The sequence below is a fragment of the Lutjanus erythropterus genome, chromosome 19 (assembly GCF_056507025.1).
Source record: "Lutjanus erythropterus isolate fLutEry1 chromosome 19, fLutEry1.hap2, whole genome shotgun sequence".
Lineage (NCBI taxonomy): Eukaryota > Metazoa > Chordata > Actinopteri > Lutjaniformes > Lutjanidae > Lutjanus > Lutjanus erythropterus.
Window position 1 is genome coordinate 26218480 of NC_139335.1, and position 26860 is coordinate 26245339.

The 26860-nt window shown below is 38.1% G+C and overlaps 2 protein-coding genes across 4 annotated transcripts; both read left to right on the plus strand.

Annotated features, from left to right (window-relative positions):
• The first annotated feature begins 524 nt into the window (after positions 1 to 524).
• atp6v0ca (ATPase H+ transporting V0 subunit ca) lies at positions 525 to 8749 on the plus strand. The gene is made up of 3 exons (XM_084744342.1): positions 525 to 763; positions 4349 to 4532; positions 7563 to 8749. Exons 1-3 carry the CDS (start codon positions 691 to 693, stop codon positions 7765 to 7767), a joined length of 462 nt encoding a protein of 153 aa, XP_084600468.1. The 5' UTR covers positions 525 to 690; the 3' UTR covers positions 7768 to 8749.
• A 7957-nt stretch (positions 8750 to 16706) lies between these two features.
• spsb3a (splA/ryanodine receptor domain and SOCS box containing 3a) lies at positions 16707 to 23149 on the plus strand. Of its 3 annotated transcripts, none has more exons than XM_084745067.1 (7): positions 16707 to 16987; positions 19426 to 19636; positions 20675 to 20855; positions 21315 to 21502; positions 21653 to 21755; positions 21835 to 21960; positions 22334 to 23149. In XM_084745067.1, exons 2-7 carry the CDS (start codon positions 19511 to 19513, stop codon positions 22723 to 22725), a joined length of 1116 nt encoding a protein of 371 aa, XP_084601193.1. In that variant the 5' UTR covers positions 16707 to 16987; positions 19426 to 19510; the 3' UTR covers positions 22726 to 23149. The 3 variants fall into 3 exon arrangements, with proteins under 3 accessions (XP_084601193.1, XP_084601194.1, XP_084601192.1); XM_084745068.1 differs by having other exon boundaries at positions 16707 to 16983; positions 19423 to 19636; XM_084745066.1 differs by having other exon boundaries at positions 16709 to 16987; positions 19423 to 19636.
• Positions 23150 to 26860: the final 3711 nt, after the last annotated feature.

Genomic DNA, 26860 nt, shown 5'->3' on the forward strand with positions numbered 1-26860 from the left:
TTAATACGCCAGCATCTAGCGGGTACTAGCGTTTCAGCGGGTCGTGTTTTGGAGGCAACCCCAGTTCCGCGAATGATCTCGCGAGAGTGATTATTTTAACCCACACTATGATCTTCCTATGACCTTAGCCAAGTATTTTCTGTCTTTGTGCAGACCACGGTGTTGTCACATTATAAAACACAATTGCTTTGTACAAGGTGCACAATTAAGAAACAACGCTTACAAATCTCACGAGAGTTTCGCAAACAAAGGTTCCCCTTCTGGACACGACCGTTTCAACTGCAGTCAGTTCACTTGCAGCAGAACATACCACAATACACATACTGTACAAGCTACTCATATCATAAACTGGGTATTACAAACTGCTGTGACAAATACTGTGCTGTAGAAATTACTATTAAATCCCTACAATACATTTTACGGTGCTACAAACAACAAGAGTTGAATATTTCTAGTCCGTTTGTGTTGAGCACCCCCATGTCCACAAAAATGGACCTTTCCGCAATGGTTGATCATGTGACTTTTTCCGTTTCGCCATTTTCCTCTTCTACACCGGTCCTTTCGCTGGCAGCTACGTTGTCGCCCCCTCTCAGCGTTTTAATCTGTCCAAAGCTGACGGTGGGAAAGGGGGAAACCTACAACAGAAGATAGTCTGCCTTGTAGCTGTATCAGCCCGAGAGAAGTGCGAAAATGACTGAGGAGAGCCCCGAGTACTCGCCTTTCTTCGCTGTGATGGGAGCCTCTGCGGCCATGGTCTTCAGCGGTAACTACACCAGCTCCTTCGTCTGACATTTCAGCCGTTTATGTAAATGTAGCACTAACAACGTCGAGTTAGCTTAGCCAAATGTTGAATTGTCCTGTAATGGTATTAGAAACGAAAATACAGGCATGTCCTCAGAGAGACGGTGTCGGTATTAGCTGAGTCGGTCACGGCTCATACACACCTGCCAGGGATGCGGGGCAGAGGCGAGGCGGGGGAAGGTTTGCACTGACATCAAGCTGCTGACCACCAGCTCTGGTCACTGCTAACATTTCAACTATCTAGCTTCTTTTTGAGAAAGGTTATATCATATCATATATCAAATTATATCATAGCTGCAATGCTGTTTCATGGTAGCTGCTGGTTGGTGACGCAGACCCTCACTGATGTGGCAGCTGTCCCGGTCTGGCCATCTCTAATCTGTCATAATGAAGTCATTTTACTGTCCAGCACGATCCAGGTCTTCATGAATTATAAGATAAAGACAATTCTTGCTCTCAGATTATATCCAGCACGTTTCCCATCGTCTTACAGCAGGGCCAGTATCAAGGCCGCAACATCAGTGTGGGGAAATTAAAGGGAAAATCCATCCATTCATTCACCGCCTGTCATGTTAAGCATGCTGCCGAGGCAGGATACACCCATCTGTCAGACAGAGAATAAAAGATCTCTGGTCAGAATATACCGTGCATCGTGCTCTTACAAAGATTTATTGGGGAGGTTAAATCAATCGGGTGATGCTCATTCCTTCAGATGCAAATCATCTCTATAATGTGGAAATCGTTGATGATTTGATGATGACATCAAGTAACACTGTGGAGTTGTTTCATTTGGTGACTGCCACATTTGACTTTTAAATTTTATGTTCAAGGTAGTAAAAATAGAAATTAACGGATTAAGGATGTCAAAAGTAGCAATACTTAAATACTTTTTTAGTACCCCATGTTTAAAACAATGCATTATTTGTTAATTATAGTATAAAAACTATCAGAGCTAGTAAAGAAAAAGATCTAAGTGGCTATTCAAGACCGCAGTTCAGTCTTTACTGTCTTGCCTGAAATAAGGTTTCTAAAATACTAAAACCAAACAGCTGGAGGTTGGCTGTTGAGTGACTTTTTCCTGTATCAGCACTGTGTGCATTTGGTTAATAAAAGAAAAATAAATTATCCTAATTTGTGTTCCAAGGACGTTTTTCTTTCTCCCAAAGGCACTGAAAGAGGTGTTGTGTATTTTTTATTTATTTAGTTTGATGCTAGTATTTAATCAAAGTAGGGCTGTACAATTAATTGAAACATTATCAAAATCGCAGTATGGCCAAGTGCAAGATCCATATCTCAGAATCGGCAATTCTTTTGATAAAGGAAAACATTTGGCAAAACAGCATAATAATGAAGTACGGTAATGGTACAGATATGTCCAGGCCTCTAAATCTTGTTCTCCACATGCAAGAAAACATGTTTCTTTGTTATACACCCAAATAAATGTCACACCATAACTTTTTTCAGAGAAAATGAAAGTTGTGATTCTCACAGACTCAGTTCATTACTGATGCCTCAATATGACCTGCATTAGGAAACAAAACCATTATTAAGAAAATCTGCTATTTTTATATAGTTTGTCTTATTGTCTGCCACCAGATGGGATTCTTCTTGAAATTAGATGAAACGAGCCTGTTGACATTTTCCCAGGCAATTTTTTTTAGCATTAGACAGTTAAAATGAAGCAGGAGGAGGTTTTTATTTAGAATATGTTATTTTTGAAGTCGTATTTTTTGGTTATGGCAGAGGAAATGCTACCACTTTTCTTCACAGTGGCTTCCAAAATCAGCATGTACCAAACACGCTTGTTCCCTTACATCTGGAGAGTAGAAGAATTTTTATAGGCCAGGTCGTCTCTGTAGCACCACAAGGCTTCATATGTTATCATACATTATGACACATTTTACCTTTCATAAAAAAAAATTGTATCACATTGCACCTGGCTTTATTTCGATAATATCTTGAGTAATTGTTCAACCCTAGTTGGGACTATCCTGCACAAACTTTGGTCTTCTAGAACTAGAGCTAATAAGAAGGATATTATGCCTCTCAGTAAAATCTTCATGGGTGCTGTTATAGTGTCATAACAGTTGTTTGTTCACAGTGGAGTCGGTCCAGGTTGCATCAAGCAGGAACAGTGATGTAACATTTAGGAAAGGAGTTAGGAAAGCTGATACTTACTAAACACTCCATCAGTCATCTCATAGCTGTTGTCTGTGTAAGGCTAAAGACCCACTGGACAGAAATTTCTACTCCTATTCATTATCTATGGGGTGCAAATGTACTGCCTTTCAAGATACCGTGGGAAAGCATGCAGTGCTGATATAGTCCATTATGCATTGAAAATGGAAGTATTCATAAGTTATGTTATATTTTTTATGGAAATAAGAACCACAGAAAATATCACTGGATAAGAATTTTTTTTTTTCTGGAGAATTTTCTAGGATTCCTCTTTTGTTTGGCCTTTTTCTCCCAGAATATAAAGGAAAGTGCTTCTAGGTACAGAGCTGTTAAAGTTGCTGGAGAAAATGCGGCATTGCTTATTTACACATTAACTGTGGTGCTTTTAACAACCATGAAGAGAGAACAAGTAAGACCCACTGTTGTGTGACTACATCCCGGTGCAAAAACGCACAGGCATCATGGCCTCAATGGCTAATGTTAACTTTTGGAGGGAGGACGTCATGACATCATTTGTCTGACTTCAGGGTGTATAGTCTTTATAATTATGTTTCTTCACAGTCACAGTTTTATGACAAACCTCGACTTTCTTGACTTTTAAAATTATCTTCATATGTGTGATACATGGCAAAATTAAAACAGGATTAAGAAATAATTTGACTCTCACTATGTCGTCTTGAATTTTTTAGGGTATGCCACAATATAATGTTTATCTTGATGTACATGTTTTCTCTAGAATGACATACTATAAATTCTCAAATAATGAAAATATATGATGAAGTAATTGAATATGCTTTTTGCTGCATTGCTATAGATTAGACTACCCAACAAAAGGGGTGGGTTTTATGGACAAAACCACAATAGTTTTTATCAATATTTATTTCTTTTTGTAGGGATGAAAATTGGTGCTCTCACAAAATATTAACATGAGGTTTTTGATAAATCATCAGTAATATGGATATAATGACTTGGTGGGTAAAAGAAATTAATAAAGCAGTTGGAACAGTCTGGTAAGTTCAGAAAATGACATGACATTTCCTATAATGCAGCTTTTAAAAACAACACTCATATATCACAATATAACAATTTCCAAAATCCAAGACAATATCTAGTCTCCTATCATGATATTGATATATCGTTATATTGCCTAGCCCCACTTGAAGGTATTGATATCCAGCCCTATCTGAGAGCCAGGATGTTTGGGAAGAGAATTGAAATCGATCAAGTGGATTCATCATTCTCACGTAGCTCCATCTGAATCCATCTTGTCTGGTTTGAGTTGTGTGTCAGCTATCATTTGTCAATGAAGAGTTAACACTGACTGAACTGGACAGATGAACTAACAGGAACTCTCCTCTCTCTTATTCAGCATTAGGAGCAGCGTATGGGACAGCAAAGAGCGGCACAGGCATCGCTGCCATGTCTGTGATGCGGCCAGAGCTCATCATGAAGTCCATCATCCCCGTGGTCATGGCTGGTATCATCGCCATCTACGGGCTGGTGGTGGCCGTGCTGATAGCAAACAACATCTCTGAGAGAGTCTCCCTTTACAAGTAAGATGAATATCTGATGTAACATTTACATAACATTTCTGCTCATGTTATTTGTGTAAATTAAGAAATATTTTTTATATCTGCTAAAGTTTGTATGGATATTGGTTGAAGCACATGCACATGCACATACACATAACCATCAAACTCCTTAACTCGTAAACACTGATGGTTTTTATCTGTTTTGATCAACTCCAAAGAGAAACATCTGGGACTTGAGCTTGCTAAATGTTAACATTTCTTCTTCATGGTAAATTTGCTATGTCCAGTTCTTCATTGCGTTATACTGGGCGGACAGTTAACAGTTATTTACTTATCAGAGGGTTTGGCATCATTAATGACCCTTTCACATTACATGCCATATGTAGCAGCCTTGATGTACTGATGTTCTTCTTGGGGTCACTTAAATCTATCTTTATTTACACATTTGACTTACTGATAATATTTTTTCACATTTTGCCTGTATTTTATACTGACATCAAACCTGAAGTTGGGGCTTGAAAGAGAGAGTTATGACGTGAACACAGAATCAAACCGATGTAGGTGGATGTTTTGTGTCTTAACCATCAGATGGGCCTCATTTAAACTACTGTTTAATGCAGATTTTAAAGCAGTCCTGTTCACTTTTAACAAAACTCGATGCGTTTACAGTGTTTATAAAGTTGCGGTGAAACAGCAGTTGCAGCCGGTGTTGGAAAGAGAAGAAAATTGAGAATGAAAAGAAAATCTGTACTTAAATACAATTGTTACATTACTCAAATAATACTCAACTACAAATAAACCTACTGGTGTTACACTTGAGTTAAAGCAAAAAGTATTCTTCTCAAAAACTACTCAGAGTTAGTTAGTTTTGTAAAGGTTTGTTTTTTTAATACATATATCAAGCAAAACAGCCATTTTTACATTAGTAAATACACATGGCAAACACAGCCCAAAAAAACAAAATAAAAATGAACAAGGTATCCCCTCCCACGCCTCCACCCACAACCCTGGTATAGTAAAAAAAATCTCCTTTGTTCACAATTGGAAGATGATGAGGTCCTAATATAAATTAATACGATATATATTACAACATGGAACACATAATGGAAGCACAATTGAAAGGGATTTCTGTTTCTCCACATCTTCAGTCTAAATTTTATTTATTTATTTATTTATTTTTTAACCTCAGTTTACACAGGGAACATTAACTGAGAGTGATACTCTCCTTTGCAGGAATCCCCTGATCACATTCACACTGTTACACCTTCACACCTGGAAGCTGCCCACAACAACCACAGTCTTATCTGCTGTTTATCACTGAGCAGCTCCACTGAACAGGTTGGGTTTAAGGGCGCCAAACTGACGACCTTCTGGTCCCAACCTCGCTTCTCTAACCACTTCCCAAATTACTCCAACTCCTGCTGTGTTCCTGTCAGTGGTCACAGATACCTCTCCAAACCTGTGCTTGCAGCAGTGTCCCCATTCGGATGATTGTTTTGACGTATTTGACATATAATTAGATAAAGTTAACACAGGAACACAAGATTAGATCTTAGGAAACTTGCATTACAAACATACTGATCATTCAGTCCTATATAATAAGAAATTACTATTAAGTTTTGTGTCTTTTCCTGTCTCACAGAGAAAACACACTGTTTTTCCTGGTATTAATGAAGGGATGCATACCTGTTGGTAAAAATGTGAAAAATAAATTGCAGTCATACAAATTACAATTATTCATTGAAATGGACAATTAGAAAATATATAAAGGGAGGGAAAAGATCAAGCCAACTATTTAAATATTTACAGGAGCAACAAATTATATGTACAACCTATAGGAACATTTAAACCAGAGATCCGGGGACATATAGTGAGAGAGAAGCTCAAAGGAACTGTTTACATATTTATAACCTATAGGAACATGATCCTGATCCACTGATCTGGAAAGAGTGAGAGAAAAGCTGCCTGTACCACACGTCACATTGACAGAGACCCCAGTTCTGTGTGCTCAAAAGCTATGGACTATGCACACATGGATATTTTTCAACCAATGCTGATAACTGATAATTGCCAGCTTCTCATGGCTGATAAAGACAGGATAACCAATGATTTCACATTTTTGGTTTTTTTTTTAAAGTTCATATAACCTGTAGTTTCTGCACACCTGAGGGTAAGGGGCTCAGATGTAGTGAGCAGAAATGGATGATTTAATATTCCACAGCTCTGACCAAACCAAATCTAACACCACAATTACAACAACAAACAACGGTTGTGACTTGTCAGATGTTCAGTTAGTTTTTCTAGTAAAATACAACAAAATACCTTACAAATGAACTTTGGCTTTTATAGAGCATTTTGCCAAAGAATTCAAATTCAGTGCTTTGACATAATCTGTCAAATCAGGTATTATTATAGCTGATATTAGGCTAATATCTGCTGATACAGATGTAGGCAATATTTGGAGAATTTTTCTGCACCAATATTTATTATATATTTTTTTCTGTCGTTTTTCTCATTCGATATTTTGTTTTGTTTATAAAATGGTCAAAAATATTGATCAGCGTGTTTCCCAAGTTCAAGATGACATCCTCAAATGTCTTGTTTTGGGTGGCCTGGTGGCTCTGTTGATAGAGCGAGCCTGTGAGTCCTCTGCAGCGCCCCACCTCAGAACCTAAAATTATTCAGTTTATTGTCAGAGGAGTAAAGACACCAGCTGAATCATTGTTTTGCCCTTTTTTTTTCTAAGAAAACCCTCAAACCAGTTCATTTAAGTTTGATTATCAAAGAGGTTGGTAAAAAATAATGGATTGATTGCTGCAACTCTACCTTTGTCCAACAAAAGGTTCAAAAACCAAAGAGACTTTGCTGACTGTAATTAATAACGACAAAAAAGCAAATAGAAAACAAGGAGCAGTTCTGACTCATCAAATACTCATTTATTTTTTCCAGTAAAGTACATCTGAAAAAAACTTTGACAAACTGTCAAATCAGATATTATCTATAATTGTATTATTGGAATAATAAACAATGTATAAATTTTCTCTTCGCCAGGAGCTTCCTGCATCTCGGTGCCGGTCTGAGTGTGGGCCTGAGTGGCCTGGCGGCTGGGTTCGCCATTGGCATTGTGGGAGACGCCGGCGTGAGAGGCACCGCCCAGCAGCCCCGGCTTTTCGTGGGCATGATCCTCATCCTGATCTTCGCTGAGGTGCTGGGGCTTTACGGCCTTATCGTGGCCCTCATTCTATCTACAAAATAAGTGTCTGCATCAAACACCATCTCATTCATTCCACATCAAAGCAGCAAGAACAAATAGGAGATTTTCACCTACTTCCATTACACCCCGCGGGTCTGACAGGATGGGATGGCAACAGAAACATGTTGGCGGTCGACTTGACAGCTGTGTCCACAGTAGATGTGATCTATCCATATTGTTTAAAGCCATCCAGTTGTGTCAGGTCTTGTGCGTACAGAACGGGCATGAAGATGTACTGGTTGTTGTGGGATGATGTGTGGACAGTCTGCTTGATTTGTTGTCTGATCTTAACCTGTACAGTGATCCAGAGTCCCTCCATCCCCTGTAAATGTAGTAACCAGTCTGTGCTGTGAGTGTGAGTATCAACGTTTATCCCTCTGCCCATCCCCCTCCTTTGAGTTTCGTTTTTTTGTTGGTGGTTTTGATCATTCTCTGTTTTGAGACTGCTGAAGAATCGTGCACATTAGTGTTTTATTTTTTTTCATGTTCTTTTCTGGGACCATTTTTGAATCACAGTGGTGAGGAACTGACAAGACATATTTTTTTCACTATTTATGGAAAAGTTATGAAGATTTTGACTTAATGAAACTGTCTAAATGGAATACTGTTTATTGAATACCCTATATACATCAAAATATATAAATTATCTGTGTATAGTTAGATTAATTGCACTGTGGGTAATTGTTCAAAGTGCTTGGAATTCCTCTGGATGTAGTGTGATTATTAATGGAGGATGTCCACATGTTGACATGGAGTTGACTGTGTGTGTGTTTGCGTGTGTGTGTGCGTGTGTGAATGACCCGAGTACATATAAAGTGTGCAAGTCGATTTATGTTTAATATGACATTCTCAAACACTAGTATTGTTTACTTGTAGTGCTGCTGTCTTGATTTTTTTAGTTTGTTTTTTTTTTCTGTTTAAGGTGAGAGCTCACTGTTCAGCCATGCCTGTCAGATTTCCAAATAAAACTCAACCTCCTCCAGAACATCATTATCAGGTTTTTATTTGTCTGATATTAATGGGAATGAATGGGAATGTATTAACTCATGAGCATAATCTCTTTCAGTCTTTTTGCCTGCTATACCAACCCAAAATGTTGTTATTTTGTGTCCTGTGAGCGTGACTCAATAATTCTGGTGCATTTATGAACAGCTCGGACAAATTCTATTGATTCTACCTCTAAAGTATCGATGACATTTATACTTTTGCGGCGTTTGAAGATTTCTATAGATTAGTGAAGAAGTCATCTCTTACTCAAACATGTTATTTAACTGCAACATTTGAGAGGGTATCCTCACTAATCGGCCAAGACAATATATTGATTGCAGGCACTCTGAGGCAGAATTAACCTCATGCACTTCATCTTTTACATAAGTAAAGATAAACAAGAGAGAGGACTTACAGATTGACTTTTTGAGGCTGCACTCTGCAGCGCTATATGCTAAATGCAGATATACTTACAATGTCAGACATACTTTGGTAAACATACCTCCATAAGCATGTTTATCATGTTCACATTTCCTAATTAGCACCAAGGTTATTATACAGTAGTTCAAGCTACTAGAAGGAACTTGGATATTTTGTTGATTTTGGATCCCCCTGTGGACAAAAGCATTAGTGCTCTAAGGTAAGAACCAACAGTTGCATCTCCAGTCATCAGTCTGTCGAGCTCCTGACGTTTGCAGATGACACCACCCTTGTTGGGTTCATGTATGGTGGGAATGAGTCCACTTACAGGTGAGTGAATCTGTTGATCTAGTGCAGACAGGACAAGTTTGATGAATAGAGATGAAACACAATCAGACCAAGGTCGAGTTTACTTGTGTATATGGTTTATTCAACACAGATGTGATACCAGAGAAACATTCAGCACAGCAAGCACAAAGGTGCAGTTTCCACCAAAAACTTAGAGAAACACATTTTCCGGTGTTAAAAAAAAACAGCTCCAACTTCAGTTCACAGGGTTTAAATGTTCATAGTTAACATTTTTTAAAACTAAGTTTGCATTTATTTTTTCTGTGTTTTTAAAGATGTATAATTTGAGATAAAAACGTCAGGGACACGATTCTACATAATGACATTAAATGGTGCACAATATTCACATTTTTGTATTTATTCAAACTGTAAACTAGGCTGTGTTGATCAAATGTGGGTCAGGATTCTGGTACTGCATTGCCTTTTTCTCAGGTAAGACATATTTTAGTGCAATGTTTAGCTGGGATATAAGAAAATTACTCAGGCTTCTTTCAAATTCCCAATGTCAGCAAGTTGCTGCGTCACAGAGAAGCACTTCAAGCTAAAGTGGGTAGTTCAGTTACTTTAGTCACCTGTAAAGTGGCTAGATAAAGATATGACACTTACTGAAAGGTATTGTGTTCACTGTCTCAACAGTAGGGCTGCAACTAATGATTATTCTCATTGTCGATTACTGTCAATTATTTTCTTGATTAATCAGTTAACCAAACAGGAGAAAAGGTATCTTGAAGTAGGCCAGGCGCCAGGATGACGTGTGACTGAGGAGACTGTTAATTTTTTTTCATTAAACAGAATTAATTTATTTAACTGTGCAGTAGCCCCAGAAAGACTAAACAACAACATAGGGCTATTGTTACAAAATCACAGACTACATTTATTCATCAGTGCAATTACATAAGAAAGGAGCTCTTGCAGAGCGCCAAGTATATTTTTGAACTTGTGAACGATTCTCAGTTAAAATGAGCAGAGGGAGACGTGTAGGAAGAGCTGTTTGCAGCTACGCTCTCTCCCTCTCACACACAGGCCCTACACACCACACACAGCGCTGTCCTTTATCAACAGCTAAGTGATAGTCTCATGCATCTCAGCAAATAATTTTTCTGATTTTAATGATACATAAAGCTGAAATGGCAGTGGGGCAAGGGATACAACTGAGGGGACTAAGCCCACATGAAACCCCTCATGGCACCAGGCCTGCTTCAAAGCCTGTTGCACACAGTTTTAATGAAACATGTCATTTGATTCAGAAAGCTGTCACTGTGACCACTGGAGGGCAGAGATGACTCATGATAACAGTTGCATCAATAATGACTTCTAAATGATGACAAATGTAAATGAATTCATGGCAGAAAACATATTATTTATTCATTACTAATTTACTAAGCTACATAGTCGAAATGCTGACCCCTTATAATGGGTGTGTATTGCGTGTCATCGTTAGAGCTAGAGTGGATGATGTCATCACTAGAGTGGAGAGCAGCTCTAAAATCGTCTAGAAATTTTCTCTTAAACTCACTTCTACGGCCACATTGTTCACTCTACATACACAAATTGTGTACCAATTTGTAGGAAAAGACATGCCGGTCACAGAGGTGGGACCAGTGAAGTAAACAGACTGAGCAGGGTATAAAAGGACAACAAGTCCAATCAGCCGCCCCATTCGCTCCCATGTTAAGCAAGAGCCACCATTTCTGGAAGAAAGCAGATGATCCCTGTTTTTTCCATCGCATTACCGGCCTCATTTTTCACACCACAGAAATAAAATTTACACTTTCGTGTCTGGCATCTCATCCTCTTGTTCACCATATGCAGTTTTTAGCTTTAACAATTATGGTTTTTCATTAGATGGCTGCAGTTGGAGTGGTACGTTTTCTCAATTTTTGCCTTGTTTGGCGCATTTCAAAGAAAATGTGCCATTGCTCACAGGCGATTGGCTGATTTAACCAACAGCAGTTTGGTCCTCTCAGTATTCAAATTTGAATGTTCTGTAACACACAGGTGATTGGTCAATTCCACCAGCCTGAGTTCTTAGCAGTTAAAACCTCATAGAGAGACAATTACACCTGAAGCAGGTCAAGGTGTTTGAAATTATCAGTTTAAAAAGTCTGTCTGTCTGTCTCTCTCTGTTGCTCTGCCTGTCTGTCCGTGTCTCTCTGTCTATCTGTGTCTTTCTGTGCCCACCTTGGACATTTTAGTCAGGCTTTTTTAACTGTCAATAAATTCAAAGTTTGAGTTGCTTCATGTAAAATTGTTTCCTTCTTTCTTTCTTCAGATTTATTTTTTTCAGCTTTCTAACAAACATTCAAATTTTCTACATAATTCTAACATTATTGCATTTTCATGGCAGCTATTCAGTGTGGCATCAGCTTTCTAACAAAAATTAAAATATTCTACCTAATTCAAACATCATTACATTAAAAAGGCAGCAATTCAGTGTGGCATCAGCCTTTCAACAAACATTCAAACATTCAAATCTTTCAGACTTCATTTTATTCAAGGCAGCATTGCAGTTTGGCTCCAGCTTGTGGCATTCACACCCGCAATTTCTTCAGAAATTGCTTCTCTAGTTCTTATTGACATGCTCTTTTGGTTTGTCTTCCAAAGCACAAACTCTGTTTTTAAAGGTGGTGCATACATTAAGTTACTCTTCTTATTCTTATTCTTATTATCGTTATTATTATCATAATAACTGGGCTCATTCATTTTTACATTTACTTTTTGTTTGTTTTGTTTAAAAGAGACCACAGATCATAATGTTGGTATATTATCAACATGTAGCCACATAATTAATTTTTTTCCCCCCTATTTTCTCATAGCTCAGCTACTGGCTGTATCACACAGATACACCAAATATGTGTGTGTGGTGTCAGGCTTATGTGCAGGTGTGGCTGCTCACACTTACATAGGTTCATGAGTAGAGAATGTAGTCAGTTACAGATGTGTGTCACAGGATGGTACTATAATAAAAGTCCAGTGTGTAAGACTTACAGGGATTTATTGGTAGAATTCAGCAGAAACTGAATACAATATTCATAAGTATATTTTCATTAGTGTCTAACAACAAGTTTTGCGCCACAGTTGGATGGGGAGAGTGAGACAAAGTTTTCGTAATCTGCAAGCTAACTAGTAAAAGCCACTAAATCTTTCACACTGGTCCCTTAAAAAAGGAGTCATGAAGAACGCCTTATTAAGTCTATGTCCTGTCTGTATATTTAATATTATAATATTATCTGGCTGAAAGAGATTATCCCAAACTGAGTTTTTTTGTTGCTGGAGCAGATCCGTAGACACCAAACCAACATCTCACTATAGTTTGTAGACAGATGTACCCTGCTTTAAAGGGACACTTCACCCCAAAGTCAAAAATCCTGATCTTCCCTGCTGTTTATCTCTTTAGATTGTTTTGGTGTATATCAGACTTAGAGATGTCTGCCTTCTCTCCAGTACAATGGATCTATATGGCACTAGCACTGTGGTGCTCAAAGGGCAAAACAATACATTTGAAAAACTCAAACAGCAACGTCTCTTTACAGATATCATGACCAGGTTGCTTAAAATAATCCACAAAACTTGTTGTGAGCAGTTTCACATAATAACTACTTTCTATGTAATAGAAAAGCATGAAACAGATCACAACAAGGTCTGTGAATTATCTTGAGTAACTGGGTCATGATTTTTGGAAAGCGACACTGTTTTTTTGTGGCTTCAAGCACCATCTCCATGGCTATCTCCAAAACTCTGCAACTCACATCAAAACTAGACAGATAATAGCACTACAAGCCAGGGGAAAATATGTGCTTTTGATTCTGGGGGATGAACTGTCCCTTTAAAATGTTGGTAGCAAATTCCAGCTTGAAAATTAACCCTGGCTAATAAGAGTTATTCAGAGCAAAAGTAAGGCTGTGATATTCCATTACATCAGCAGACAGACGGATTTGGTGCGTGCCATGTACAGAGATGAAGAACTTGACGGCATCCTGGTGTCCATGGAAACAGAGCTGGGCCACTGTACACGTGGATCACTCCACCGGACGACGTAGAGACACCTTATTGGCTGAGGGACAAAGGAACCCAGAGATGATAAACTAACCAGGAATCATATGTGATAGCATGACACTTGCAGGTGAAACACCCACAAAATCCACATATTCCCACAGATGGATTGAAAATAAGAGGTGATTTTTAGAATATTAAAGAAAAACTTTGACAGAGCTAAAACACATCCCTAGCATGCAATAAATCTGGTCCACACAAACATCTTTTAGTCACTGAGGCAGTAAGTCACGACGATAAACAGCATGCAAAGCAACGAATGAGTAAAGGTACTGTTCCCATCAACAGTAAAAAAAAAAAAGTAAAATTGCACACAGAATAGTTTTGGTGACCTTCAGCTACATTTTCACAGATACACCAATTTTAAAGTCTGCATTTGCTCCCCGTGTGCTTAAGACTTTAAGATCCTTTTACTGGTTTACACAGCTCTTAATGGTCTCAGTCCTACCTATTTATCAGTTTTACTTTTACCCTATGAACCCTCAGGTCCTCAGGTTGTGGTCTTTTAATTATTCCTGAAGTTAGAACAAAATCTCTGGGTGAGGCCTCCTTCTATTATGATCCAAGTCTATGGATCAGCTGGCCTAAAGATCTGGGCGCCACAAAGACCCACCTTTTTAATTCTGAACTGTTTTTCTTTATCCTACCTTTTGGTTTTTCACTTATTTAATGATTGATTAAATGTATTATTCTATTTTGAGTTTTTACCCTTGCTCTTAGGATAGCATTTTTCTTGCATTGTTACACTTGTTTGTATGAAAAGTACTGATTGATTGATTGACTGATTAATTGACTGATAAAAGAGAACTAACTTACTATTTTACTGTACTTCTATGTAAGTTGATTGCACTTTATATCCTTTTTGATATGAGATGGTTGTTAAATTTAAAACTGAAATCATTTGCATATTGTTCCTTAAGTTTCTGAATAAAATAAAACACTTTTTTTTAAAAAAAGCATTCCTTTTGTCTGAATTTGAGATAATGGACATGTTCACATAAACATGTTATTTGTTGTATTTCAATACAAATGCTGGCATGGCAGACGTGGCTGAAGAGAAGAGATCCCGTTTGGGATTCTGATCATTTTTACTGACACCTTATATTATCTCGATACATACACATACACATTAAATACTTTGTAAATAAGAAATAAAAGTGTTTAGGTTGTGTTAACAGGCCATATTATTGTTTTCATTTCCTCTCATCAAGAAAACAAACCTAAAAGAAGCTGAGACAACTCAAACTTTCAAGGCAGCTCACTGTAATAGATTAGATATAGAATAGATCTGACTTCAATACTATTTCCCCAATATTGTGTGTCCCAAAATAAACTTAGGCAACAGAGATCAACAATTCGATATATAGTGCAATTCCTAGAATCATTGATATCTTGACTTTTTCTTCCACTCACCGTCTATTTCTGCCTGAATCTGCCCTCCTGTGGTATGTGTGCCAGCATTTCTCTTTCTTTCCGTTTCTGCAGTTTCTCTTTCTGTTTCAGCTTCTTTTCTCTAATTTGCTGTAACTGATCTGCTTTCAGAGATCTTCTAATCTAGACTGCATGGTCTTACCATACATCTTGTTTTCATAATCAGTCTCTTTTTGTTTTCTTTCTGAAATCACTCAGTTCAGCATTCTCTTTTATTTTAAACTTATTGTAAACTTTATCAGCAAAACTTATATACTTATACAATGACACTATTTATTTCTGTCCAGAGTTGCATTTTTTTTCCCAAGATCTTGTATACTCAGGTAGTGAGCTGACCTCATGTTTTAGGCTCATAACATTGCTGAACCTCGACCTGAGCAACTGAAGCAACCCCAGATCATAACACTGCCCCCACAGGCTTGTACGGTAGGCACTAGGCATGATGGGAGCATCACTTCATCCACCTCTCTTCTTACCCTGATGCACCCATCACTGATAAGTGGTTTTCTTAAAGCTACACAGCTGTTTAGTCCCAATCCCTTGAGTTCTCTTCACATTGTGTGCGGAAATGCTCTTTCTTTCACTATTAAACATAGCTGTGAGTTTTACTGTTGATTTTTTTTTAGGATTTGATTTCACCAAATGTTTATGTGATATCAATCACAATCATTCAAGATTTGTTTATGACCACATTTCTTCCTCGAAGATGATGGTTCACCACTCTCCTTCCAGGTTTTAATAATGCGTTAGACAGTTCTTAACCCAATTTTAGTAGTTTCACCAATCTCCTTAGTTGTTTTGTTTGCTTGATGCAGGTCAATAATTTGACCCTTCTGAAACAGAGTACCATCTTTTCCACGACCACAGGATACGTCTTCTGACATGGTTGTTTAAGAAATTGGAAACTACTCACCGCATCAGTTAGGGTTAAATAACTTGTTGCCAGCTGAAACATATTAATCACTGCAGTAATTATCAAAAAGAAGGCTCTTAACTATTTGCTTAGTTAAATCCGGGTGGTTTTTTGGGCCAGGTAGTGTGTGTGTGTGTGTGTGTGTGTGTGTGTGTGTGTGTGTGTAAAAGGTAACAGAAATAAATAAATATTGATTTAGCCTATGCTGTGTATATTCCATGTAACTGGGGTATCTATGCCACAGAGATAATTTAACAATACTGACAAAATGATCAAATATTGTGTTGCTCTTTATTCAGTATCACAGCTTCCAGTTATTTTTAGAAATCCAGAATTTTATATAGTATAAAACAGAATAGGTTTAATAGTTTTTCCAAACACATTTTTTTTCCACACTTTTCTCTTTTCTGTTTTACCTTTTACCTGTCCAGACCTGGAAATTACTCATTTCCAATTCCATACATTTTCAGACTCCATAGAAACCCTCAACCACCCCAGACCACACACACACACACACACACGTACACACATAAAAAAGAAAAAAAATACAGTCCGAAATATCCCTTTAAGTTGCCTTATATTCTGACTTGAATTTTTTATTTGTAATATTTTTGAATATTTTTGATTCTGAATATAATTTATAGTGTACAGGGGAAATAACTGCATGAATTAAAGTAATTCTACTTTTGAAACTTAATTTAGCTTTTATTTACATTTTGATGGAGTCGATGACGTAGTATTGGTGCTTTTACTTACGTAAAACACCCCAATACTTCTTCCACCAGTGCATATAATAACCCCGCTTGTTCTTCGTAATCTTTGATGTGTAGTGAAAACTTCCTGTGAAGGAGACTGGGCTGTGAGCTCCTGCAGAGAGCCAGCTGCTGCCTGGCTGTTATTGTTTACGGTCAGACAGACTAATGGAAAGTAGGTCATGGGAAAAGGAAGCTTAGCTAGCCACTCATTCAGTTGTCGTGTAGTAGCTATCTAGCAATAGGTGGTTTCAAGAGGTATCGTGCCTGTGGTGTTATCAGTGATCTTTCGTACATGCTGGTTGTGAACAACAGGCAGGTAACGTTAACCCTATCGTTTTATTTAGTGCTGTTAGTAGCACGCAGCTAACGAAAGCTAACTAGTTAGCTAGTTTACGCTAGGTGTGAATGTACATCGCCGCCTCCGGTTATACTTTTCTTATTAGGTGGCGAATAAACAGTGAACTGACTTTAGTCAGCGACATCTACCAGTGTGTACACACGTATAACCAGCAGTCTCACTTGGATAGTGATGCGTCTGACCTTGGTATTGCCTGCTAACATGATAATGCATGCGCGGTTCATCTAGCTGACTACTGTGTGGCTAGCTGCCCCTGTTAGCTAGGCTAGGTGGCTAATTGTCGTGTCTAGAAGGGAACCCTTGATTTGAGAAACTGTCGCGAGCTTTGTGGCGTTGTTGCTTCATTGTGCACCTTGTACAAATGAATTAAATTTTATAACATAACAGTGACGTAGTTAAAGTGTAGATAGGTTTAAAGACAGGGCATGGTTAAAGAAAGATTATTGTTAGGTTTAATATGATCACTCTCGCGAGAGCTTTCGCGATTCTGGGGTTCTCTTCTGAGACAACACCTTGGCATACTAGCTAGTGAGGACAACAACACCGCACTAGAACGAATAATAACAATTTTACGATGGAAATCATTTGCGGACTGCGACCAGTTACTAATAGTTAATTAGCGTTAAGTTAAGTAGTTAAGATGGTGTGTGAGTGTAAGATCTTACAAAGAGTCGATGTTTTTGTGGGATGCTGAGGTTAACGTTGCCCCACTAAGTAAAGTGTTGCAAGTGGCTAAACTGCTTTTGATAAGATTAATTTAAAAAGATGAATCTCAGTGATTGCAGGTTCATAGTTCAGTATTGCCAGAGTTGTTTGATTTTAACCAGTCCATTAATTGCTCACAACCTACCCTAATGTTATCTATAGTAAACAATACAAATGAATTCATAAACAATAGCAACAATGTTGTGGTTCATCAAAATATGACACAATAAAGCTACAATGTGTCCACAGGTGTGAGAAGAATGTTGATAGGAGGCTACATAGTGCAATGCAAGTATACAACTTTGTTTCATAATTTAAAAAAAAATAAAGAGACAGCTCAGATAATAAAATAATAACATGAGCAAGGAGTCTAGACAGTATGCCAACTTAAAGACACAGTTCACCCCAAAATAACAAAATATGTATTTTGTCTCTGGCTTGTAGTGATATTTATCCATCCTGATTGTTTGGTGTGAGTTTTGGTTCAGTAGATATCAGCTGTAGAAAAGCCAGAGGAGAAATATGTGTTTTGATTACAGGGTGAGCCGTCCCTTTCAAGCGTTCCACCAGCACACACACACTCATGTATGAAGAAGGAGAGAAAAACAAGGAGAAAAGAGAAGTACACGAGAGCCCATGCTACCAAAAAGCTGAACAAATAATGTTATGATGTTGCAAGCATAGAGGTTTGTGTTGAAAATACAGATTTGCAAAAACACTACAGCTTGTGTGTGTTTATAGGGTAAACTGTTAGTGGACGGTAATGATGGTAACTCGTATCTCTTCTCAACAGAATGAATATGAATTTTCATGTCAAAGTTATGCCAACAGGAATATAATATATGAATATATTTGTAATTTATGGCCATGATTAATGTATTTAAAACCTTGCCCAACTCACATCAGCTAGTCCAAATTCTGTCCACCTGCCCAACCCCATTTTAACCAACAGTGTAACTCAAAACAGCCCACTCTGGCAACACTGGGTCAGATACGGGTCTGATATTTTTGCAATGCGACCTCAGTATGAACCAGTATCAGAATTCATGTGACTTTGATGTCTTGTGTTTTCTGAAGTGTCTTGCTGAATGTTGTGTAGACAGATGTAGTTAAAAGTAGCCGTGGACATTCTGTATCGTCTTACATTTTGGATATGGGATAAGTGATTTTTTTCCCCTGGTTTTAAAGGCTGCATTACAGTGAAGTGATTTGATTTTCTGAACTTAACAGGCTGCTCTATTACATGCCTTTACACGCTTAGTCATTACATCCACATTACTGATGATTATTTAAAATCTCAGTGTGTTGATATTTTGTGAAAGCATCAATAGCCTCCCTATAATATTATTGCAATCTTGATAGAGGTATTTGGTCAAAAATATTGTGATATTTGATTTTGTCCATATCATAATCTATAGTAATAATCTACAGCAGTGCCTCATATTCTATAAGATCATCATATATTTGCACCATTTGAGAATTTACGGTATATTATTTAAAAGAAAATGTGTATATTGAGATATATAGATATAGTGTAGCTTCAGTCAATCAAACAAATTCAGAGGACATGCAGTGCTCAAAGCTGTGAACACAGTAATCCAAAAAGCCACGGAGGTAAACTGCCACAGAGGTCTATAGTGTCTGTGCCTCTCGAGATAATAAGGTAAGGATGTCATTTTGTCTTTCAGCAGCTGGACTGATGCTGTTCTTCCAGCATCTGGACTAAAACCTGAACTGACTGGCAGGCTCTTCTACTGGTGAGAATCTGTTGCTGCCATGTCGAGGCGAAGCAGGAACAGTCGTGCATGGCGATATGTTTGGGGTGGGATACGGCGGGATGCTGATGCCCGGGCACTTGTGTTGGCCTCTGAAAGTGAAGAATGGGGCTACGACCGCCTAGAGGTAAGCATACAAGGGCTGCTGCTTTCCTCCATACCTAAAGCTCTGAACAAATTAGAAGTGTCAGTGAACATCTACGCTTTTGTTGGTGTCATATGATGCCACTTGTTCACTCAAGGCAAGAGATAGGATGTGTCACCATGACTTAGCAAAATTCACCTCAGGAAGCTGTGGCAAGCTTAAACCCTCTAATTTGCCTTTGGCCATGATAAACAGTGTGTGTTTGTTGATGTTATTGTCTGATACTTGAAACTTAAGTTTCAGTTGTTAAAGGAACAGTTCAGACCACAATCAAGAATGCATGTTTTTCCTCTGGCCTGTAGTGCTGCTTATCCATCCAGATAGTTTTGGTGTGAGTTTCACGGTTTTTAAGATACAGGCTGTAAATACGACTGCTTTCTTTCCACTGTCGTGGAACTAGATGGCACTCACCTTGTGGTGCTCAAAGTGCCAAAAAATACATTTGAAAAATTCAACATCAGTGTCTCTTTCCAGTAATCATGACCTGGTTACTCAATATAATCCACAGACCTTGTTGTGAGCAGTATCATGTAGGAACTACTTTCTTTTTGCTGTAGAATCTGCCAGAACTACTTCCTTTCCACTTGTCTGTGGATTATCTTGAGTAACTAGGTCATGATTTCTGGAAAGAGACATTGCTGTTGAATTTTTCAAATGTATTTTTTCAGCAAGTGCCATCCAGTCCTATTATATGTGAGAGAAGACAAACATCTCTACACCTGGTATGTCCAAAATTCAGTCACTCTGACCAAAACAAAGTAGATGGATAAACAGCACTACCAACCAGAGGAAGAATAACTTAATATTTGATTTTGGGGTAACTAATCATTTTTTCTCTAAAAGTATTGTAACCTAATGTTTGCATGTTACAATCAAAATTTAGAGATGTGTGCATTTTCCAGTCCATGGCCCAATTTTGCCTTTGTAGCAGCCTAGCATAAAAACCAGAGCCACATTGTTACATAAGTAATGCTGCTGACATTTTCATTGCGTCTTTCTATCTACATGGTTGCTCTCTAGTACAGCGATTCAGACTCTGAGGCAGACTTTTCAGCAGTGATGGTTCCTCCAGTCCCCAGTGCAGTGCCTGTCACCGGAGAGTCCTACTGTGGCTGCGACTCCCAGGCTGAGACCAACTACAACCCTCGTCTACGGGGTTTTCACCAAGTGAAAGACTGCCACTGTGGAGAGGATGACCAAGGTACAAGACACATCCTGCATTTCAAATTTCACTGATACAGAATGCATATTAGCTATTAGGGCTAGACAACATATCGATAAATATTGATAATATGAGGCTGGATATCATCTTAGATTTTAGATGTTATGGTGTGATATCACATAAGTGTTGTCTTTTCTTAGTTTTAAAGGCTTCATTACAGCAAAGTGATGCGATTATCTGACGTTATCAGACAGTACTAGCTTTTGTAACATTTGCCTTTACTCACTTCATCATTCTACCCACATTACTGATGGTTATGTATCAGAAATCTCGTTGTAGGGTTGCAAGTAACGGTTATTTTCATAGTCAGTTAATCGGTTGATTATTTTCTTTGCCAATCAGTTAATAGTTGTTTGCCTATAAATGTCAGAAAATGATGAAAATGTTGAGTCATTGGCTGTGGATAAATGAATGACAGCATGGCTTCCGATGTTTCAGATTTTGACTGGGTTTGGGATGCCAACAGCCGGTCGACAGCAACATTACTGAGCTGCGATAATCGCAAAGTGAACTTCCACTCTGAGTACAGCTGTGGTACAGCAGCGATCCGTGGCTCCAAGGAGCTGGCTGAAGGGCAGCACTTCTGGGAAATCAAGATGACGTCCCCAGTGTATGGAACAGACATGGTAAAGCTCTCCTTCTTATTTCTAAACATTGACCTGACCTTATCATCAAAATAATTTTCCTAAAGAAAACTAAAGGTAGAGCAAATGTTAGATAAAAGATTAATTTATGGTGAGAAAAAGTCACTTGAATTATTGTTTATTTCTGCACAGATGGTTGGCATTGGTACGTCTGATGTCAATCTAGACAAATACAGACACACATTCTGCAGCCTGTTGGGAAAAGATACAGACAGCTGGGGTCTTTCTTACACTGGTAAGATTAACACAACATGCTATGCTGTAGCGGTAACTGCTCACAGATGTTAGACAACAGTGTTTTTTTCTTTTGTCAGGCTTGTTGCATCATAAAGGAGACAAGATGAACTTCTCTTCCCGGTTCGGACAGGGGTCCATCATTGGAGTACATCTGGACACGTGGCATGGCACACTCACTTTCTTCAAGAATCGCAAGTGTATAGGTTAGTACTGGCAAGCAAAGTCCACTGTTGACCACAGTGCTATTAATTTGATTACTATCTTTGTGATTTGTTCCACTGAACCATCTTTTCTCTTCTGATACTAATATTCTAACTCAGCATATCTGTCAGTATTGAGTACTGATCTGACAGGAGTACTCTACTGTATACTGTGGCTCAACAGATACTGGATTTTTAAGGCTGATGCTGATATCGACATTTGGGAGTTTAAATAATCTGATGTCAGCCAATATATTTTTTTTTAAACATAAACAATACCCTAATAATATCCTTGTAATAATGTGCCCCACAGAGTGGAACTTTAATAGGAAATCACAAATGAACATAAAAGCCTTTGTTACCATTCTCAATCTAGGTGTTGCTGCCACTGAGCTACAAAATAAGAGGTTTTATCCCATGGCGTGCTCCACAGCAGCCAAGAGCAGCATGAAGGTGATCAGGTCCTGCTCTGCGCCCACCTCCCTGCTCTACCTTTGCTGTGCCCGTCTTCGCCAGCTGCTGCCTGACTGTATAGACACCCTGGATGTGTTGCCGCTGCCGCCAGGCCTTCGTCAGTTGCTCCACAACAAACTGGGTTGGGTCCTCAGTCTCAATAGTGGCACCACAGAAGAAACCCCAGATGGGGCCGAGCGCCCCTCACGCTTGCCTGTCCCGTCCTTGGCTGGACCGTCCTCCTCTGAGAGTGACTCTGAGGGTTGTACATCCGACCCAGAAGCCTGTCAGAGGAAGAGATGTCGCTGGACATGACTGGACCACTGAATGTCCTACCTCCTCTTAAACACTGGTAGACTGGTTACTGTCCTATGGCATCTAATCTAGTGTTTCCGACCTGCCTCGAACTTTTCTCAACGTTGTCCAGTGCTGAAGAACATAACCAGGATCAGAGTGGTACGTAGGTGGAAAACTGTGATGGCAGTATTACTGCCTGCACATCTTTACTGTGATCTTCTCTCATGCCATTCAGATGTCTTCATACTCATACATTCAGTATCCAAACCAGCTTCAGTAACAAGTGAAAAGATGTTGTGTTATTTTGTCAGCTAGCATAACTTGTTGCCATGTGTGTATGGGAATTAGTGATGGTGCAGGGGCGGACTGCACAGTGTAACACTGAGGTCATGTATGGCCAAATTTTGGTGGTCATCATGGTGTATTTGCAAAAAGGGGGGGGTGGGGGGTTCAAAACTGAGACGGTATATTTTCTGTTTCATCTTGTGTGCAAAAAAGTGTATATTGTTCACAACCTAATTGCTATCAAACCATTATCAAAGTAATGTGTTACCTGTTTTACCGGCATCTGCAATTTTCTGTATGGTTGCCAAAGTGAGAATCTGTGGGACACTGTGTCCCATGAATGACATCCCATAGGTCATATTATTTATTTCGTATCCACAGATTTAAAGCTCTAAGCAAAAATGTTCAGTCAGATCAAAAACTTAAGAAAGAGATGGAATCAACCTGAATGTACTTCACAGCTCCGAAAATGAAAATTTTCCTTTTCATGTCAAGGCTATCATCTCCAAACAACTCATACAGCTCTGAGTCCTCATCAGATGCTTCTTGAGAAATTGAGGAAAAAAAAGTTACAAGTGAAATATTTGTTACATTTATGGCAACATCCATCTGTCACCGGCTTTTAAAAGTCTCCTGTTGAAACCTTAAGAACTAAACGATTTCCTCTTTTGTAGAAGATGTAAGCCGTGTACGCTGTTAGTTAGTGTAGCTCTTTTAAATCTGATCACAAGACAAGTATGTCACTCATAAGAGACTGCCACATTTTTTTAAGTAACTCTTCATCGCTGTTACACTGTATCGTCTTTTAGAACTTTTTAAAAACAGTTTCTTTGATTAACAAAATATGAGATTATCAGCAGTTTTAATGTTTTTCTACTTTATGCAAGGGTGTCTTTTGATTTTTCCCAAGGCCTTGTTCCATCACCCCCCCGTTACCCACTCCTCAAGTTTGAACTATTCTAAATCCTTTTATTATCAAACACTTATCCTAAAATTAAAATTTTTCCTCCGACCTGTATCCATCTAGATAGTTTTGGTGTGAGTTGCCAACCATAGAGATGTCAGGCCTCTCTGGAATATAATATGTTGATGTGTTAGCCTGCAGTCTCACTCTGGCCTGTCTGTTTTGCTAAGCCAACGTTAGCTAGGCAGTGTATCTCTTGGTCTGTCTGTAGTTAATATACAATCTATGGTCTGTCTCACTCTCAGTGTTCGGTGACTTTGTGCCTGTCAGTGAGAGTGAAACACAACAATTCATCACATTTGATAAACCCCAGCAGGCAACAGTATTGTAACTGCGAATGCCCCTGGAGCCGCCTAACTGGCTACTTTTTCCCACTGCCTTTACATCCAAACTATGGAATCTCATATAGACTTATAACTTCAGTGACAAAGATTGAAGTGTGACACTGTTTGATTTAGTAAACAGGGCAGGTAGGACGTCACCTAGACAGTGTAAGGGTGTGTTAAGGAGGAGACAGTTGAACTACATGTTGCTAACAACTCCCACCGCTGTAGTTATGTTACTTTTCATATTCAGAAAAAAAAATGGTACAGCTAATATTTCCAAAACTCTGAAACTCACACCAAAACCATTTAGATTGATAAACAGCACTACAGGTGGGGTGGACTGTCCCTTTAAAGTACTCACAACAGAAAATGAGTTTCCATATTGTTACAGAAACTTCTCGTGCTGCTCCTGCAGCACAGCCTACCTCTCAGCACTCTGTGTGTGCTCTCTTTCTTAGAATAATAATTTCAGAAATATGGCTAAAAACACAGTTTACATGTTGCGCAACTGTGGTTACAATCACAAACCTGACTGAAGCTGTGGATTTAACTATATTTTGTAATAACTGCATTTTTAGAACATATTGAGCACATGACAGGATGGTAGAGGTTGATTATGCTGCAGAAAAAGTTTTCAATGTTTTTATGGATGTTTTGATACTCATTTTCCTGCAGAGAAACAAAATACAAATATTTTACAGCCCACAGGGGCTGAATGATCCATTTAAGTATTAATTGATCACAAATAACTGAGGAGGGTAACATAACTTATGGGTCAGACATGTAAATTATTACTTTAAGTTCCTTTGGTGTATCAAATCCTAACAATATGAGTATTAAAATAGTGTTTGACCCAGGTACACAGTACGCCAACTGCTGCCTCAGTCACTGATCTTTGATCACATTCTCTCCTCAAGGTCTTGGCTTAAGTAGACATATAAAGACTTAAGGTTCTATGCAATACAAGCATCTTATGTGATAATGGGTTTTCAGAATTAATGAGTGGCACAGACACGACAGGTACCAGAGGACCATGCTCATTAGTCATGAGTGGTGTGACATGACACACTTAATTCTGTCCAGTTGTGTAATGATTTATCTGATTTATCCTGTAGATCTTGTAATGTAACCACCAAGAGATTAGTTGTAGTCCAGCAGATGAATTTGATGTCTTATTTCACAGTATTTGTCTTCACATTGATGCATCCAAGCACTTTTTTCTTACTGTTAAACTGTAAATAGAAAATTCTAAGTGTTTCTTCTTTAACGTGTCATAAATAATACTGTATGTGAAGGCCTTTACTTGCGTTTTTCTGTATAACTTATCAGCATGATTTTCAGCTGAAAATAAAATGAATGCTAAAAATGCACAATGGACTGAGTATGTTTGTTAATTACTAAGGAAACTGGTACCAATGGCATTTCAATTTCAAGATGTGAAATTTTCATGATCAACCAAAATGCTTTACATTGGGATTGCTTCTTCATTTTTCATTTTACATAACATATTGCAGTAACACATAGAAACACAGAAGTAGAAAAATTAAGGAAAGGCTTGGAATTTAACCATTTTGTGTCATGAATATAACATTTTTCAAGTGAAATAACCAACTGTTTCAAACAAGTGTCGTAACCAGTTAAAAACTCCTTGTAGTAGGTTCAATTATTATTTTTCCAGTTTATTTAGACGGATTTATTTAATTGTATTTTACCTTTTTAATTTTTGAATTTGTGTTTATTTATACATTTTTTTTATTTAACCACGGCAATTCGAAAATTCAGACTAATTATATAAATTAGTACAAAGGCCAAAAACTCCATCATTTATTAAACTAATGACACAATTTGGAGATGGCATCAAATATTAAGTGAAATAGCGCACTCCTCTGGTTTAACAGGTGTTTAGAAATTATGTAGAAAATATTTCTTGGTTATTAAATATCCCTCATCATCTAATTTTTTAGCATCAGAGTTATAGTTTTTTTAATTATAATTTTTATTTCATTTTTAACTTTTGCTTTCAATTCAGTTTTTATTAGTTTCATCTACATATATACGGGTGTGTAAAACTATATCGTTTCAGTTTGTCTTTTTCTAAAGTTTTCACTAAAATGTTTTTGTCAAACCTATTTTTAATTTGTAGTTTAATTTTAATTGTAATGGTTTTAATAAAAAACACAGTTGTGTAATTATTAATGTGCTACCTGCCTTATGCGGAACAAAGAAATATACTGGCGTGTTCACAGGGAACACTTTTCGGTTGGACCGAGTGAGCGGAAGTTGTGTCCCTTGCTTGCGGAGGTCAACTGGTACTGGACTACCTCGTTAGGGACGTTGAGGTAATTTGAATTCTAGATATTTGCATTGTATTAAGAGTATTGATAGTTGATTTGTAGTTTATTAAACTCGGCCAGTTTCAATGTACGAAACTATTTTAGTTTTTAGCATTTAGCGCTAGCTAGCAGTCTGGTTCGCCTTGTTACATCACACCTGACTTATAACATGTTTATGCTCACACCTCACACGTTTACACAAATTATTTCTACTGTAACCAACACGTTGAATAGCTACTTTAATT

Coding starts and splice junctions, on each gene's coding strand:
- atp6v0ca (XM_084744342.1), top strand. CDS start 691: ATGACTGAGGAGAGCCCCGAGTACTCGCCTTTCTTCGCTGTGATGGGA. Junction 764..4,348: donor TGCGGCCATGGTCTTCAGCG/GTAACTACACCA, acceptor TCTCTTATTCAG/CATTAGGAGCAGCGTATGGG. Junction 4,533..7,562: donor GAGAGAGTCTCCCTTTACAA/GTAAGATGAATA, acceptor TCTCTTCGCCAG/GAGCTTCCTGCATCTCGGTG.
- spsb3a (XM_084745067.1), top strand. CDS start 19,511: ATGTCGAGGCGAAGCAGGAACAGTCGTGCATGGCGATATGTTTGGGGT. Junction 21,756..21,834: donor CTGGGGTCTTTCTTACACTG/GTAAGATTAACA, acceptor TTCTTTTGTCAG/GCTTGTTGCATCATAAAGGA. Junction 21,961..22,333: donor CAAGAATCGCAAGTGTATAG/GTTAGTACTGGC, acceptor TTCTCAATCTAG/GTGTTGCTGCCACTGAGCTA.